Source organism: Elgaria multicarinata, chromosome 5 (genome assembly GCF_023053635.1).
Source record: "Elgaria multicarinata webbii isolate HBS135686 ecotype San Diego chromosome 5, rElgMul1.1.pri, whole genome shotgun sequence".
Lineage (NCBI taxonomy): Eukaryota > Metazoa > Chordata > Lepidosauria > Squamata > Anguidae > Elgaria > Elgaria multicarinata.
Window position 1 is genome coordinate 133,383,325 of NC_086175.1, and position 16,064 is coordinate 133,399,388.

At 41.8% G+C, this 16,064-nt stretch overlaps 1 protein-coding gene across 2 annotated transcripts in view; it reads left to right on the forward strand.

Annotated features, from left to right (window-relative positions):
• The window catches only part of RAB6A (RAB6A, member RAS oncogene family), an 84,802-nt gene that overhangs the window by 40,886 nt on the left and 27,852 nt on the right, over positions 1-16,064 (forward strand). For both annotated transcript variants that reach the window (XM_063127297.1, XM_063127296.1), the window contains exon 2: positions 14,514-14,572. In XM_063127297.1, coding sequence (XP_062983367.1) covers positions 14,514-14,572 — 59 coding nt within the window. The remainder of the gene's footprint in view (positions 1-14,513; positions 14,573-16,064) is intronic.

The following is a 16,064-nucleotide window of genomic DNA, read 5'->3' on the forward strand; positions in this document are numbered from 1 at the left end:
TGACTCCAGTTTTAATCCAGGAAATTGCTGTCAGTAGCAAGTATTTTATGGAAACACTGAGGTGATGGCCCCATTCAGAAGACGCCTTAAACCATGGCTTTAACCATACTTCTTCACGATGGTTAAAGCCGTGATTTAAGGTGTCTCCTGAACATGGCCTGGCTTTCTGGCTTAACCACCATGGTTAAAGCCATGGTTTAAGTTGTCTTCTGAATGGGCCCGATAAGTTCTGCAAGCAGCCACAGAATGCGGAGAGATCTGCCTTTGTGTTCATAAGAAGTAGTGCAAAACTCTGAAGACTAAGAGCACTTTGTTTTTCCATATATCTTTTAAAAGTGCTGTCTGTTTTCTAACTGTAGCCCATGGGCTGCATAGCAGTTTCCTTGATTGTATATAGCTTTCTCTGAAGTGGGGAGAAGTTGGGAATCCAGAATAAGAGAAGCTAACTAAATGTGAAGATGTTAGAATCATGAAAAGCATTTATAGGGACCCAACTTGGAGGAGCTGCTACTTCTGGCTATTATGCAACTAAATAGCTGCTTTTATTTGCAGTCAGTAAACTGTGTTTCAGTGAGTCTAACTTTCCAAAGGAAGCGATTAAGAAGTCTGTTTTCAAAAGCTTAATACAGAATTGGCCAAAGTACAAGTTAATGAGCAGGAAGAGCAAAGCTATTTGTGCAGAAAAATTTCAGCTGTCCTTACCTCATTTCAGTCTCTCTTGCTCTTATTCCGTTCTGCCCCCTCAAATTACTAATGCTGCTGCCCACAGCAGTTACAGCAATGACTTGCAATTACAGCTGTGATTCTCAGGCTCCAATGCTGAGGCAGCGTATTGTTGGACAGCTACAGGAGCAGCAAAGGAAAGAGCATGTGAATGGGATGGTAGGGAGAAACAATATGACAAATGCAGAATTTTAGCTTGTGAGGGAGGAGGTGAGCATTTGTGTGTTCTAAAGACAAGAGGAGAGAATGAATAGCTATGAAAGTGGCCAAGTCAATAATGAAAGAAGCAGAAAGTGCATTTCAGGCTGGTGAATTTTGCTGCCTATAAGCTGTTCCATTCCTTTCAAATCTTATTTCCACTGAGATGTGGAAGAATAGAGCACCATATGAGATGCTACTGTGCCTTGTGCTAGCCTCATTACCTGCCTACACCTGTCTGCAGCACCATGAAAGGTGCACTACTCCAGCCCCTTTCCAACACTCCTTTAATGTGACGTAGCTGTGGACAAAGCTGTCACCAAGGCGTCTTGTCTCCCTTTTGGATAGCAGGCTGATCAAATGAACATGCTGGTAAATATGTGTGTGTGTCCCCGATTATAAATGCAGTAGCAAATCTGAAGACAAACTATACTCAGAAATCAATTAGCTTGTTTCTAAAATGGGAGATGTTCTGATTTAAGCCCACATGTCTCACACTTTCTGTGCTGGAAGCCCCTTGCTTTACAGATATGTGTAGATGGGAAAGTGGTTATTTGGTGGTGAGGAAAATCTCTATACATGCAGAAATGTACTATTTTACTTGCATATTAGAACCAAGTCCTGGCATTAAAAACAAGTCTCCTTTGTGAATTCTCACTCAAATTAAGCCCGCTGTGGTGGTGAGTAGAATTCTCTTGCCTGTGAACTTTCATCAGCAGGCCTGCTGCCTACAAACCTGATGCTAAATTGTGTGTGTGTGCTTATTTTTCACTCTGAACATTTCCAACTAACTTGCTGTGCTTTAAAAATGCAAGATTTAGAAATATGCCTATGTAAACTTGTTCTTTTGGTGCTGGATGATGACAAAATATATAGAATATAACCTTCCAACAGAGGAATGGCTTCCAGCATTTCCCATTCCCATGGGTGTTGTCTGTGTGCCTTTCCCCACTGATGCGTCAGCCCCATGCACAAAATGTTCAGTTCGTACCCCTGGATCAAACAGTAGTTGAGATGCTGGAGAGCAGAGATTGTCAGGATAACTCTGAAAGAGTTACAGGATTTGCATTAAATCTTTTATAATAACAGAATCAACATTTGACTAAAGGACCCTTTCATATAGCCAAACTAAAGTTGTCGCAGATAGGTACAAATCCTACCAGCCTGCCTAACTGTTCTGTCCTAGAGTTGCTTGAAGGGCCATACAGCTGAACCCCTCGTCCAGAAGGGAACTTTTATTTGCCACAGGCCACTGGCTAACTGCCAGATCCATTTTAATTTCAATCCAGATGGTGTGAGAATTTCTCAGCCATCACCATTTTGGTGAACATTTTCAGAAAAGCTCACCATTGAACACATGAGACATTGAATAAATGACTGGAGTAGCAGTAGTCTGTCTTCCTGCTCTGCTAGCGGTACATGATGTTCCCGGCTGCTTGAATCCATGTGGGCAGCACACTGTACTAGAAATAGCTTTTTTGATTTCTATGATAGCTTTCAGAAATGTACTCCTAAATTCCTGATATTTAGACACTTAATGTAAGTTACACTTACTCCAGTCAAGGAAGCTCGTAGTCTTGGCTTTATATTTGACTCCTCGCTCTCCTTTATTCCTCATATTGAGGCAGTAGCTAAATCCTGTCGTTTTTTCCTGTATAATATTGCCAGGATTCGATCATTTTTGTCTGTCTCTCCTGCCAAGACTCTTGTTCATGCATTGGTTATGTCTCGGTTGGACTACTGCAACCTTCTTCTCACTGGCCTTCCTTCTTCTCACATCAGTTCGCTGGTTTCTGTTCACCACTCTGCTGCTAAGATCATCTTCTTGGCTCGCCGCTCTGACCATGTTACTCCACTTCTGAAATCTCTTCATTGGCTTCCAGTTCACCTAAGAATCCAATATAAACTTCTCCTGTTGACCTACAAAGCTTTTCACAGTCTAGCTCCTTCCTATCTTTCCTCTCTCATCTCACCCTATTGCCCCGCTCATGCTCTTCGCTCCTCTGATGACATGTTTCTCACCTGCCCAAGGGTCTCTCCTTCCCTTGCTCGGCTTCGTCCATTTTCTTCCGCTGCCCCTTATGCCTGGAACAATCTTCCAGAACATCTGCGAACTACAAGTTCAATCGCAGTTTTTAAAGCTCAGCTAAAATCTTTTCTTTTTTCTAAAGCTTTTAAAACTTGATTTTGATCTTACTTTTATACTGTTAGTTTTACTCTACTCTGTGCCTGTTTGGTGCATTCTCTTCCCCTTCTTATTGCTTTATTATGATTCTATTAGAATGTAAGCCTATGCGGCAATGTTTTGCTATTTTATTGTTTTTACTCTGTACAGCACCATTTATTTATTACATTTCTATACCGCCCAATAGCCAGAGCTCTCTCGGCGGTTCATAAAAATTAAAAACATTCAAAGTATAAAACAACAGTATAAAACCATAATATAAAATACAATATAAAAGCTCAACCAGATAAAAACAGCAGCAATACAAAATTACAAATTTAAAACACCAAGTTAAAATTTATGTACACTGATGGTGGTATATAAATAAATAAATAATAAATAATAATAAGAAGTTCCATGCTGGATCAGACCAAGGGTCCATCTAGTCCAGCACTCTGTTCACACAGGGGCCAACCAGCCATCGGCCAGGGACGAACAAGGCAGGACATGGTGCAACAGCACCCTCACACCCATGTTCCCCAGCAACTGGTGCCCACAGGCTTACTGCCTTGAATACTGGAGTTAGCACACAACCATCAGGGCTAGTAGTCCTTGATAGCCTTTGCCTCCAGGAATTTATCCAACCCCCTTTTAAAGCCATCCGAATTGGTGGCCATCACTACATCTTGTGGTAGTGAGTTCCATAATTTAACTATGCACTGTATGAAGAAGTACTTTTTTTTTTGTCCTGGATCTCCCACCAATCAGCTTCATGTGATGACCCCAGGTTCTAGTATTTTGAGAGAGGGAGAAAAATGTCTCCCTGTCCACATTTTCCACACCATGCATCATTTTGTACACCTCTATCATGTCTCCCCTTAGGATGCTTCCTCACCAAGAGAATCTGACTGTCAAGTGTGCCAAGTCCCAACAGCAAAAGCATGAATGTAAAATGGCAACCTGGGGAAATTTGGCCAAATCACGATCTGAGCATCCTTTGATCAGGACACTTCTATTTAGGCTTGCTTTGGGGATGTGCTTTGTGAAGAAGTCCTTCCTTTTATTTGTCCTGGATCCCCCACCAATCAGCTTCATGGGATGACCCCATTGGGTTCTAATATTATGGGAGACGGAGAAAAATGTCTCCTTACACACATTCTCCGTACCATGCATAATTTTGTACACTACTATCAAGTCTCCCCTTAGCCTCCTTTTCCCCAAGCTAAATACAGGGCTTTCCACTCTGGTTATATTGTACACAATGTGCTTGTTTTATTAGACAGACTGTGGCCTGAATACAGAATGCTTGTGTACAAGTGCGTATCCGGCAATAATAAATCTCATCCGCTTCTCTTATAAATACATTTGTCTTTAGCTTGAAGCTGAAGTTGTAAGGTGTCACTGGCAGTCTTGAGCAAACGAAGAGACCAAACCTAAGTGCTTTACTCTATGCGCCAGAAGAGGGAGCTATTTGCCTCCTTTCCACTCTATTTCGGTGCCGCAGGTACAACAGAAGGCAGCGTCAGGTGCAGCTGACTGTCTGGTGATGCAAGGGGCCAAAGGGACTCCACCTGTTCCCTTCCTTAGACTTTGGACTAGTTAGTTTTGTCCCTTTGAATAAAGACCAAACTGTTATCCAGACTGCATGTACCTGCTTTTCAGTTCATCTAACTACCCATCTTTGTCTTCCTGAACTCTCCTTGAACCTGTCTCTGGGCTGCCTCATACATATGAACCTCCAGAAAACTCTGATGTCCCCTTTCCCCGACATTCCACCTTCTGACACCATTGCTCCGGAATGTCTAGGCAAGAAATTAGGCAGAAATCACCACATCTTCTCGATCCTCCCAGAGCGCAGGACACGGAATAACGGGCTCGAGTTAAAGGAAGCCAGATTCCAGCTGGACATCAGGAAAAACTTCCTGTCTGTTAGAGCAGTACGACAATGGAATCAGTTACCTAGGGAGGTTGTGGGCTCTCCCACACTAGAGGCCTTCAAGAGGCAGCTGGACAACCACCTGTCAGGGATGCTTTAGGGTGGATTTCTGCCTTGAGCAGGGGTTTGGACTCGATGGCATTATAGGCCCCTTCCAACTCTGCTATTCTATGATTCTATGATTCTACTCTTGTCAAAATCCTTCCTCCTGACATACACATTTTGGGGGGAGAGGCATGCTTCTGTTTGCATCCCTTCTCTCTCACCTCATCCCGGTTCCTGATGAAACCAACATCCGTATAAGGCTTTACTTGCCTTACTTGTTTGAACTCCAGAATTTCAGTTTTCTGGATTTAACCCTAGATCCCCTTCTTGTAAAGAGGGTCACTACTGTCTACAATCTATTTCCACCTGAACTCTGAAAAATGTGTTATATCTCTTCACCTTGCATAAACTCTGGCCTAATCTACACCAAGCAGGATATTGCACTATGAAAGCGGTATTAAAGTGGTATATAAACATGTGGGTCTTAATCACCCACATGTTTAGTTTTTTAACGGTTTTTAATGTTTTATGTGTGTATGTTCTGTGTTTTAAAATTTTAAATTTTGAATACTTGTTTTTATCTCAATTTTAGAATTTCCGTAAACTGCCCAGAGAGCTCTGGCTATGGGGGCGGTATATAAGTGTAATAAATAAAAAATAAAATAAAATATAAAAGGCAGGAGCCACATCAAGCAGGATATAGCACTATGAAAGTGGTAAATAGTATGTGTCAATGGGCCCCAACAGTTGTCAGTGCACTTCAATACCGCTGCAAAGCAGTAGTGCGGCTCCTGCTTTTTATATACCGCTTTCATAGTGCAATATCCTGCTTGGTGTAGATTAGGCCTTTAAAATAGCAAAACACTCCCTACCAATTGGGAAGCGAGCTCTAGTAATTCCTAGTGTCTTCCTCAGTGCTCAAAGAACTAGTGGGCTTTCATTAGAGAGAGCCCACTAGTTTCTCCGCTGTGGCACCCCGGCTGTGGAACGAGCTCTCCAGAGAGGTCCTCCTGGCGCCTACACTGTACTCTTTACGTCGCCAGCTGAAGACCTTTTTATTCTCTCAGTATTTTAACACTTAATTTTAACTTGAATTTGAATTTTGCTGTTTTAACTTTGTATTTTAATTTTATATCAATTTTGCTGCGTGGTTTTTATCCTGGTTGTGCTTTTTATACTGTATTTTGTATTTGTGCTTTTAACCTGTTGGTTGTTTTACTATGGTTTTAATTTTTGTGAACCACCCAGAGAGCTTCGGCTATTGGGCGGTATAAAAATGTAATAAATAAATAAATAAATAAATAAATTAGGACTGAAATGCCCACTGTTTGTCAAAAGTGAACCCAGTTTTATCCCCGGGAGGCATAGTGGCTACTAGCTCCATAATAAAGTTCACACCACCTAGCAGTAAAGACGTAATGCGTATGGACCACATATGCTACAGGCATAGTACTACATAGACAATACTTACATATTGGATACAGAATGCAAGTTAACATGTGGAGTCTCTATTACAACCTAAACATTTTTTTTTAATTGTCATTGGCAGCCAGAAAAAACTGATTTGGGGCTAGTTGGCCACTTCCATATTAAGTTATTGCTTGGCAGTCTGCAGGTTGCTCAGCATAACAGATCCCTTTAAACACTTTAGAGCTTTCCTGAAAAGTCCATAGAATTTTCAATCTAACTGTCTCTGGGAGGAAAGCACCTTTATTCTTTGGGTGTGAAGAAATGCTATTTCAGGTTTTCATATGAGTAAACTGGCATGATCCTCACCTGCTCTCATCACATTAAATAGAACTGCCTGCCGACGAATGACTTCTGCTCTTTCCTAGACAACAAGGTGGAATGTGTGTGTGTGTGTGTGTGTGTGTGTGTGTGCGTGCGTGTGTGTGTGCGTGTGTGTGTGCGTGCATGTGCGGACAACCTAATAGGCCTCTTCAATCTGAACTTAGCCTTTTTTCCCTTGTGTCTCATTACAGCAAAAGTACTTTTTGCAGTGATGGCAAAGGCAGCTGGCAAAGAGAAATTGGAAATACCTCTTGCTAACCACTTCCATTAGCACAAGGCTGTACAATGGAACCTTTTCTGAGCCTGCAGTTAAAGCAAGTTACTTCCCCCAGAACATGTAACAGCTGGAGGTCTGGTTTAATAAGAGTGGAGTTCAATAAAGTAGATCGAGATTTCTGCACTGAACAAACTTAGAAGCTATATTCTTTGAGCAGGATGAATTGTGGACATCTACATACAGAGAGCCAATGTGATGCAATGCAGAGAGCTTTGGAAGTGGGCCAGCGAGAAGATCTAGCTTCAAATCTTTGTGCAAATATGGCGTTCTGTAGATAGCCATGGGCAAATCACTCTCCTTACCTATATCAGAAGGTTCCTAAGACTCTGAGATCAGGGATGTCTTTTCATTTTTTTACATCAAAATCTTAAGCAATCTTTACATGATTTGAAAATGTTATAGAAAAGCATAGGCCACATCCAAATATATAAAGTTGTTGTTACAGGCAAAACACATTTCAAACACTTCTTAGGAATCGATTTAGGAGCATGTCTTTCTCAAAAAAAGAAAATAACAGACTAATGTCTTATGCACAGAATAGGGTGACCATATAAAAAGGAGGACAGGGCTCCTGTATCTTTAACAGTTGTATTGAAAAGGGAATTTCAGCAGGTGTTTGTATATATGAAGAACCTGGTGACATTTCCTCTTCATCACAACAGTTAAAGCTGCAGGTGCCCTGCCCTCTTTTAAATCTGGTCACTCTAGTATAGCTCCTGCAGCTTTAACTGTTGTGGTGAAGAGGGAATTTCACCAGGTTCCCCATATATACAAATGACACCTGCTGAAATTCCATTTTCTATGCAACTGTTAAAGATACAGGAGCCCTGTCCTCCTTTTCATATGGTCACCCTAGCATAGACCATTTCTGGACTGTAGCATATGAAGTCAAAATGAAGACAGGTGTCTTTGCCTTGCCTCACATATCTATATGATTTCTTATGTGCTTCTTACATGATGTTTCACAAAGAATGGAACTCAACAGCAGCACCCTTTAACAATTAGTTACTATCTTTCTCCCCCCCCCCCCGCAATTTTCCCACCTATGATTTGGAATTAATATATTTACTTCATATCCTTGTCAGCACTGCTGAACAACACATTTCCTTAAGATCTATTGTTTTGGACTGTCTTAGCCCTGAAGTGTTTTTCCGTTCTAGTCACTTCCCAAAATATTTCATATTCTCTTTCCTCATCTACATGCACCTTAAGCAGAACATATGAAAAATACGACACACAAGCAGTCATCCTTCCTTCAAACTTACCTGAAGCATATTTTGCTTTCCTCTGCATTTAGGGGAGAAAAAGGTCCACTCTTGTTTTTCACACGCCACTTAAGTTAACAATAGGCAGATTCATAAGTCAGTGAAAAGTTGCAGCATATCAGCATGAATGCTTCTGCTAGAATCAAATGGATTCTTCCTTTGTATGAGAATATATCAATATTTCATATGCTCCCTTATGAAAGTTGTTACTTATGAGGGAGGTGTAGGTACCAGTATCTTCGTTGAGGATGAATATTGGCAAAGCAGTATTAGGTAGATTAGTGCATGCATCTTGCAAGATGCTTAAAATACAGTGCAAAGACTTCTAGGGTAAATATTTGTTGTACCGTATTTCTTCGATTGTAAGAAGCCATCGATTGTAAGACGCACACTAATTTCAGTACCACCAACAGAAAAAAAACCCTAAGACACGCCTGCAATTGTAAGATGCACCCCGTTTTTAAAGATGTTTATATGGGGGGGGGGAGTGCATCTTAGAATTGAAGAAATACGGTAGTATTATCTACACTGACTGGCAACACCTTTCCAGATTTCAGATAGGGGTCTCCCTGGAAATGCCAGCGATTGCACCTTCTGCATACAAACTCTTCCTATAGTGTAGCCTTCTCCAACCTGTGGAGCCCCCCAGAAGTTTTGGACTTCAACTCCCATCAGCTCCTAGTCAGCATGATCAATAGTCAGGAATGCTGTGAGTTGTAATCCAAAACATCTGGGAAGAGGCAGGTTGGGGAAAGCTGCCATAGTGGATCAGTCTGCACAGAATGTTAACAGGAACATTGAATACACAGACAGTGATAATATAATGATAGTACTATACTCAGTGCTATAAGGTCTCTTTTGGAGCAATGTGTTCAATGTCATAAGTTAAATAATGTTGGCTTATGTTCCAGTCAGGCCTCTTGGGAGAGGGGTGGGTGGGAGGGATCTGTTGCATCCGGTAAGAAAGGCAGGAGTGAGATACCAACTACTAAGAACCTAAGAAGAGCCCTGATGCTGGATCAGACCAAGGGTCCATCTAGTCCAGCACTCTGTTCACACAGTGGCCAACTAGCTATTGGCCAGGGATGAACAAGCAGGACATGGTGCAACAGCACCCTCCCACCCATGTTCCCCAGCAACTGGTGCACCCAAGCTTACTGCCTCGAACACAACCATCAGGGCTAGTAGCCATGGATAGCCTTTGCCTCCAGGAATTTATCCAACCCCTTTTAAAGCCATCCAGATTGGTGGCCGTCACTACATCTTGTGGTAGTTTAACTCTGTGCTGTGTGAAGTAGTCCTTCCTTTTATTTGTCCTGGATCTCCCACCAATCAGCTTCATGGGATGACCCCGGATTCTAGTATTTTGAGAGAGGGAGAACAATGTTTCCCTATCCACATTGTCTGTACCATGCATAATTTTGTACACTTCTATCATGTCTCCCCTTAGCCTCCTTTTTCCAAGCTAAACAATCCCAGTTGATGTAACCTTCCCTCATAACAGAGATGCTTCAGCCCCTTAATCATTTTAGTTGCTCTTTTCTGCACTTTTTCCAGCTCTATAATATCCCTTTTTAGGTGTGGCGACCAGAACTGTACACAGTATTCTAAGTGTGGTCGCACCATAGATTTGTGTAAGGGCAGTATGATACTGGCCATGTGATTCACAATTTCTTTTATTATCATGCCTAACATGGAGTTTGCCTTCTTTACAGCGGATGCACACTGGGTGGACATTTTCGTCCAGCTGTCCACCACAATCCCAAGATCTCTTTCTTGTTCAATCACCGCCAGCTCAGATCCCATTAGGTTATACTTGAAGTTGGGTTTTTTCTGCCCCAATGTGAATCACCTTACACTTGCTTACATTGAACCACATCTGCCATTTGGACACCCACTCTCCCAGCTTAGAGAGATCTCTTTGGAGCTCTTCACAATCCCTTTGTGTTTTAACAACCTTAAATAATTTGGTGTCGTCGGCAAACTTGGCCACTTCACTGCTCACTCCTAATTCCCGATCATTTATGAACAATATATATATATATATATATAATTTATTTATAGTTGTAAAGAATTGGTCCCAATACTGATCACTTTATTTTAATAAGTACCAAACTAACAATAGCAGGACTTAGCAGTTCTCTTTCTTTAGCTGGCCGTATTCCCAGCTGTTTAAAAAGTGTTGTACTGCCTAATAAGATATTGCAGGATTGAATGCAATATGGGCTATATCCCCCTTCTGATATGCAGAGGGCAGTACATGCAATAGGAACAGTCATAGGGATCACAGATTCGGTTGCTTGTTTGCCTGCTGGCCTGTATCCTGTTAGAAAAGGGGGGGGGCGTTATGAAGATAGGAATGTATTAAGTATCACTGAGTTCTCAAATCTCATTCCTGGGAATACTTGAACTTCTGAGTGGGTGTTCTTGCATAATATAAATCTGTGCATGTGAAGAGCGGACCCTGCTGTTTCTCTTTAATTACAGGCACAGTGGGAAGTGGCTATTGCTGATACTAATAATTTCTGGGAAGGGACTTCAATGTGCTTTCACTTTAGCCATCCAACACATTGATACTCACCACTGGATTCATGTGGCGAGATCCCAGTACTGAGACCATCTTGATGAGATTATTATGAAAGGGATTCTTTTGTGGCTCAAGTCTCTTCATAGGAAAAAGCATCCAATGAGAAGCACGTTTGTAACTATTATTTAGGCTGAAACAGGATTCGTGTGACTTGCGATCCCAATTACTGTTTTTGTGAGTGTGGGAAAGGGAGAGAATTGGGTGGCAGAGAAAAAAAGGGATGCTCCCTCCCTTCTTGTGATGTCGCTCCCTCTGCTAGTGTGAATTAATTCCCACTATCATTTTCTCCAAAGGAATATAGCCCTCAACTTAAAATGCAGCCGTCTATTTACAAAAAGCCTAGCACATTGCTCATAATAAGCACATGAACTAGCCCAGCCTTGTCATTAAGCTCACGAAACTAACTTGCCAGATTTTTGTTTTTTTTAGTTTTACTAGTCTGCTTTTCACTCAGAAAAAGGGAGGGAGGGAGGGAGGGACTCCTAAGAAGAAGAAAAAAGAGGCTACTTTAAACAAAAACCTAAAATGATTTGCAGGCTTGGTTTCCGTGTTGGGCATGGAGGAAGGTGCTTCCCTTCCTCAACACTTAAAAAACAGGATACCTGAGGGAATGGCAGCCCCTTGCATTTCCATGCTGGGTGCAGAGTTAGGGCTCTTTGCTTCCTTCCAGCCCAGCGTAGAAATGGAAGTGACTCCCAGAGGTTGGGAGGCAGGCAAAGTGCCTTCCTTCATGCCCAGCAGAGAAATGTGAGGGGGGACAGAAAACTTTGTCCACCCTCCAGCAACCCACTTACCTGCATATAATTCCTTGTTGCCTAGGGTGACCAAGCAAGTGATTAAATGAACTAGCCTAAGCTGAGCACCTTAAAGCATGTTTGTGTTTTAATGAGTATCTTAAATGAGTGTGCGCGCACACATGTATATAATAGGACGTAAAATATATTTAACTCCAGAGTTGATTTTAAATCGTGATTTAAACCACTTCTCTAAAGAAATAAATTTTAATTATTTTAATCCCAATTTAAATAACTAGTGAGGAAGATTCTATTTAATCATCATTTTTTAGTAGAAGTACATTACTTGGGCAGTTTCAGCAACAGCAGGTACAGAAACAAAATATTCCCAGATGGGGTCTCTCTTATGGCTTGCTGCTGCCATGTTAGGTATTTCCCTTCTACAGTGGAGGATCCGTGCAGCAGAAGTTCCTCAGGAGTCAAGATTGCATGAATATGTTATGTTCACTTCTGGTTTCGTTTTTTATTCCCTTCCCCATGCCTTGCATTTATATGTAGACGCTCCTCCTTTTTTCATATCTACTCCATTTCCTAGAATTCTTTATTCAATCCAATTTAATTTTTTAAAAAATCCAATTTTTTTTTTAATTCCAGATGTGCTGAGTTGTGTAATAGGTGCCAAACCATCTCTCTACCCATACTACGAAAAGGAGGATATTCAAACCACAGTCAAATGATTTTGAAATCTGTTGACATCTAGAGTATTGCGTCCAGTTCTGGGCTCCACAATTCAAGAAGGACGCAGACAAGCTGGAGCATGTTCAGAGGAGGGCAACCAGGTTGATCAGGGGTCTGGAAACAAAGCCCTATGAAGAGAGACTGAAAGAACGGGGCCTGTTTAGCCTGGAGAAGAGAAGATTGAGGGGAGACATGATAGCATTCTTCAAATACTTAAAAGGTTGTCACACAGAGGAGGGCCAGGATCTCTTCTCGATCCTCCCAGAGTGCAGGACATGGAATAACGGGCTCAAGTTAAAGGAAGCCAGATTCCAGCTGGACATCAGGAAAAGCTTAATGACTGTTAGAGCAGTACGACAATGAAACCAGTTCCCTAGGGAGGTTGTGGGCTCTCCCACACTAGAGGCCTTCGAGAGGCAGCTGGACAACCACCTGTCAGGGATGCTTTAGGGTGGATTCCTGCATTGAGCAGGGGGTTGGAATCGATGGCCTTGTAGGACCCTTCCAACTCTGCTATTCTATGATTCTATGACTCCATTCATTGAGGGGAAGAACTGTTGAGTAGGCGGAGGGAGAAAGGAAACAGAGAGTCTTTGAGCATACCCCAAATAACTTGTATTCTTGGGCAGCCAACTTGCAAGCTGCTGCATTATGGTGGTTGAGATGTCTACTGGTTGAGTGGAAATTTCAGCATCTGGTGCATCTGGATCCTTGTTGCCTGCAGAACAACACTGGTTATGATTTCTGATTACAAAAGGGGTTATGGTTTTGATAGGTAGGTCTTCTGTGGCAGAGATAGAACTACAAAATACAGAGCTGCTGTTGAGTTGTGACTCGTACTGTATGTTTGTTTCAATGTTGAAATGTAAGAACTTAGCCAGATGTTTAAAATACAGCATGAAATAGTCTTGAGACTTTTGAATGTTATAGGTTCGTGGTCAGCCAGATAAAGTTTGGTGTAGGAGCTTCCCTGTGCCAAAGCAGTGACCTTAAGATCACTGTGACCCAGACCTTAGGATCATCTACAGGGGCCCTTCTTCGTGAACCCCTGCCAAAGGAAGTGAGGCAGGTGGCTACTAGGAGGAGGGCTTTCTCCGCTGTGGCACCCCGGCTGTGGAATGAGCTCCCCAGAGAGGTCCGCCTGGCACCTACACTGTACTCCTTTCGTCGCCAGCTGAAGACCTTTTTATTCTCTCAGTATTTTAACACTTAATTTTAACTTAAATTTAAATTTTATTGTTCTAACTCTGTATTTTATTCTTATATCAATTTTGCTGCGTTGTTTTATCCTGGTTGTGCTTTTTATACTGTATTTTGTGTTTGTGTTTTTAACTTGTTGGTTGTTTTATGATGGTTTTATTTTTTGTGAACTGCCCAGAGAGCTTTGGCTATGGGGCGGTATAAAAATGTAATAAATAAATAAATAAAAATAAATAAATGTAGTCAACACACACATACGCATCAGATTGCACAGTAATTGAACCCAGCCAAAGCAATTCCTTCAAATGTGAACAGATGGTGGAATATTTTGCTCAGTTACCTGTAAAGCATCTTCACTGTCAAAATGCCATTTGTCAGATGACCTATTGGTTTAATTGTAGCAGCTTCCCTGTGCCAAAGCAGTGAAATGTAGTCAATGTGCACACACACATCATAGAATCAGAATCATAGAATAGCAGAGTTGGAAGGGGCCTACAAGGCCATCAAGTCCAACCCCCTGCTCAATGCAGGAATCCACCCTAAAGCATCCCTGACAGATGGTTGTCCAGATTGCACAGTTGTTGTTTTGAACAGATATTGTCTGTGTTTGTTTGTATTTTATGCTATTTATGGTTTTAAATTTTGTATATTTGTTTTTTATGTTCACTGTTTTAAACTTTTGTAAACCACCCAGAGAGCTTCGGCTATGGGGCGGTATATAAATGTAAATAATAATAATAATAATAATAATAATAATAATAATAATAATAATAGGTAACTTACTGCATTAATTCCAATGTAACACCTTTTGGATCTGCCTAACATTCTTTCATTTTTTCTGGCTTTTTCTTCCAGTGGGGAAGACGTCTTTGATCACCAGATTCATGTATGACAGCTTTGACAACACCTACCAGGTAAGTCACTATTTGTTTCATGACTTCCAAATGAGTGCCTCATACAATGCAGACACTCTGCCAAATGGCCTCCCAGACCACTGACCACCATCTGATTTTTAATACGGCATAGCAGGGAGATTATAGCCCATGGTCTCCATCCTGGTTGTAAAAGCAAAAATAAAAAACCAACACCTGTTATTAGCACCTCAAAATTGGAAATGTTTCTAGCTTTGCTTTCACTATGATTCCCCCCCCCCCTACAACTAAATGATACGTTAACAGGTGTACAGGTTATATTGGGAAAAGAGGGAAGATATTTTTCCTTGCATAGTTCATACCACAAGGCTCTGTTTATGTTCAACTTCTACATGAAACTGCTGGGAGAGTTTATCCGGAGATGTAGGCTGAGGTGTCATCAATATGTGGATGACACCTAGCTCTAGCTCTCCTTTTCATCAAACCCAGGTGAGGCAGTGGCTCTTCTGAATTAGTGCCTGGGCACAGTAATGGACTGGATGAGGGCCAACAAACAGAATCAGGCCAGACAAGATGGATGTACTGTTAGCGGCTGGTTTGTCTGTCTGTCTAGGTGGTGTTTAACCTGCTCTGAAGGGGTTTGCACTCCCTTAAAGGATCAGGTTTGTAGTTTGAGGGTCCTCTTGGATCCAGAACTGTCATTTGAGGTACAGGAGGACTCGTTGGCAAGGAGCACCTTTTATCAGCTCAGGCTGATATACCAACTACACTCTTATCTGGACAGAGATAGCCTAGCTACAGTTAATCATGCTCTGATAATCTCTTGTCTGGATTACTACAATGCGTTATACATGGGGCTGCCTTTAAAAATGGTCCGGAAACTTCATCTGATACAAAACAAGGCAGCAGGATTGTTAACAGGGACTGGCCAACAAGACCACACTACACCAGTCCTTTTCCAGCTTCACTGGCTGCCAGTCCAGGTCTGGGACCAATTCAAAGTGCTGGTATTAACATTCAAAGCCCTAAATGGCTTGGGTCCAGGTTATCTGAAGGAACGCCTCCTCCCAAATGTACTTGCCCAGACCCTAAGATCATCCTCAGGGGTCCTTTTCTGTGAGCCCCTGCCAAAGGAAGTGAGGCAGGTGGCTACCAGGAGGAGGGCCTTCTCTGCTGTGGCACCCCGGGTGTGGAATGAGCTCCCTAGAGGTTAGCCTAGTACCTACGTTATATTCTTTTCGACGCCAGGTAAAGACCTTATTTCCCCAGTATTTTAGCAGTTCATCATCTTAGTCGTTTAACTTTGCTGTTTTAAATCTGTATTTTAAATTTCTGCATAGCTGCTCGGTTTTATTCTGGTTGTACTTTTATATTGTGCTCTTATATTGTGGTATGAGTTTTATACTTTAGTACTTTATACTTTTAATTTTTTTGAACCGCCCACAGAGCTTGGGCTATTGGGTGGTATAGAAATGCTATCAGGTGCTTTTATATCCTTGGCTAATTCCTTGGTTCTACCTAAATCCTTGGCTTT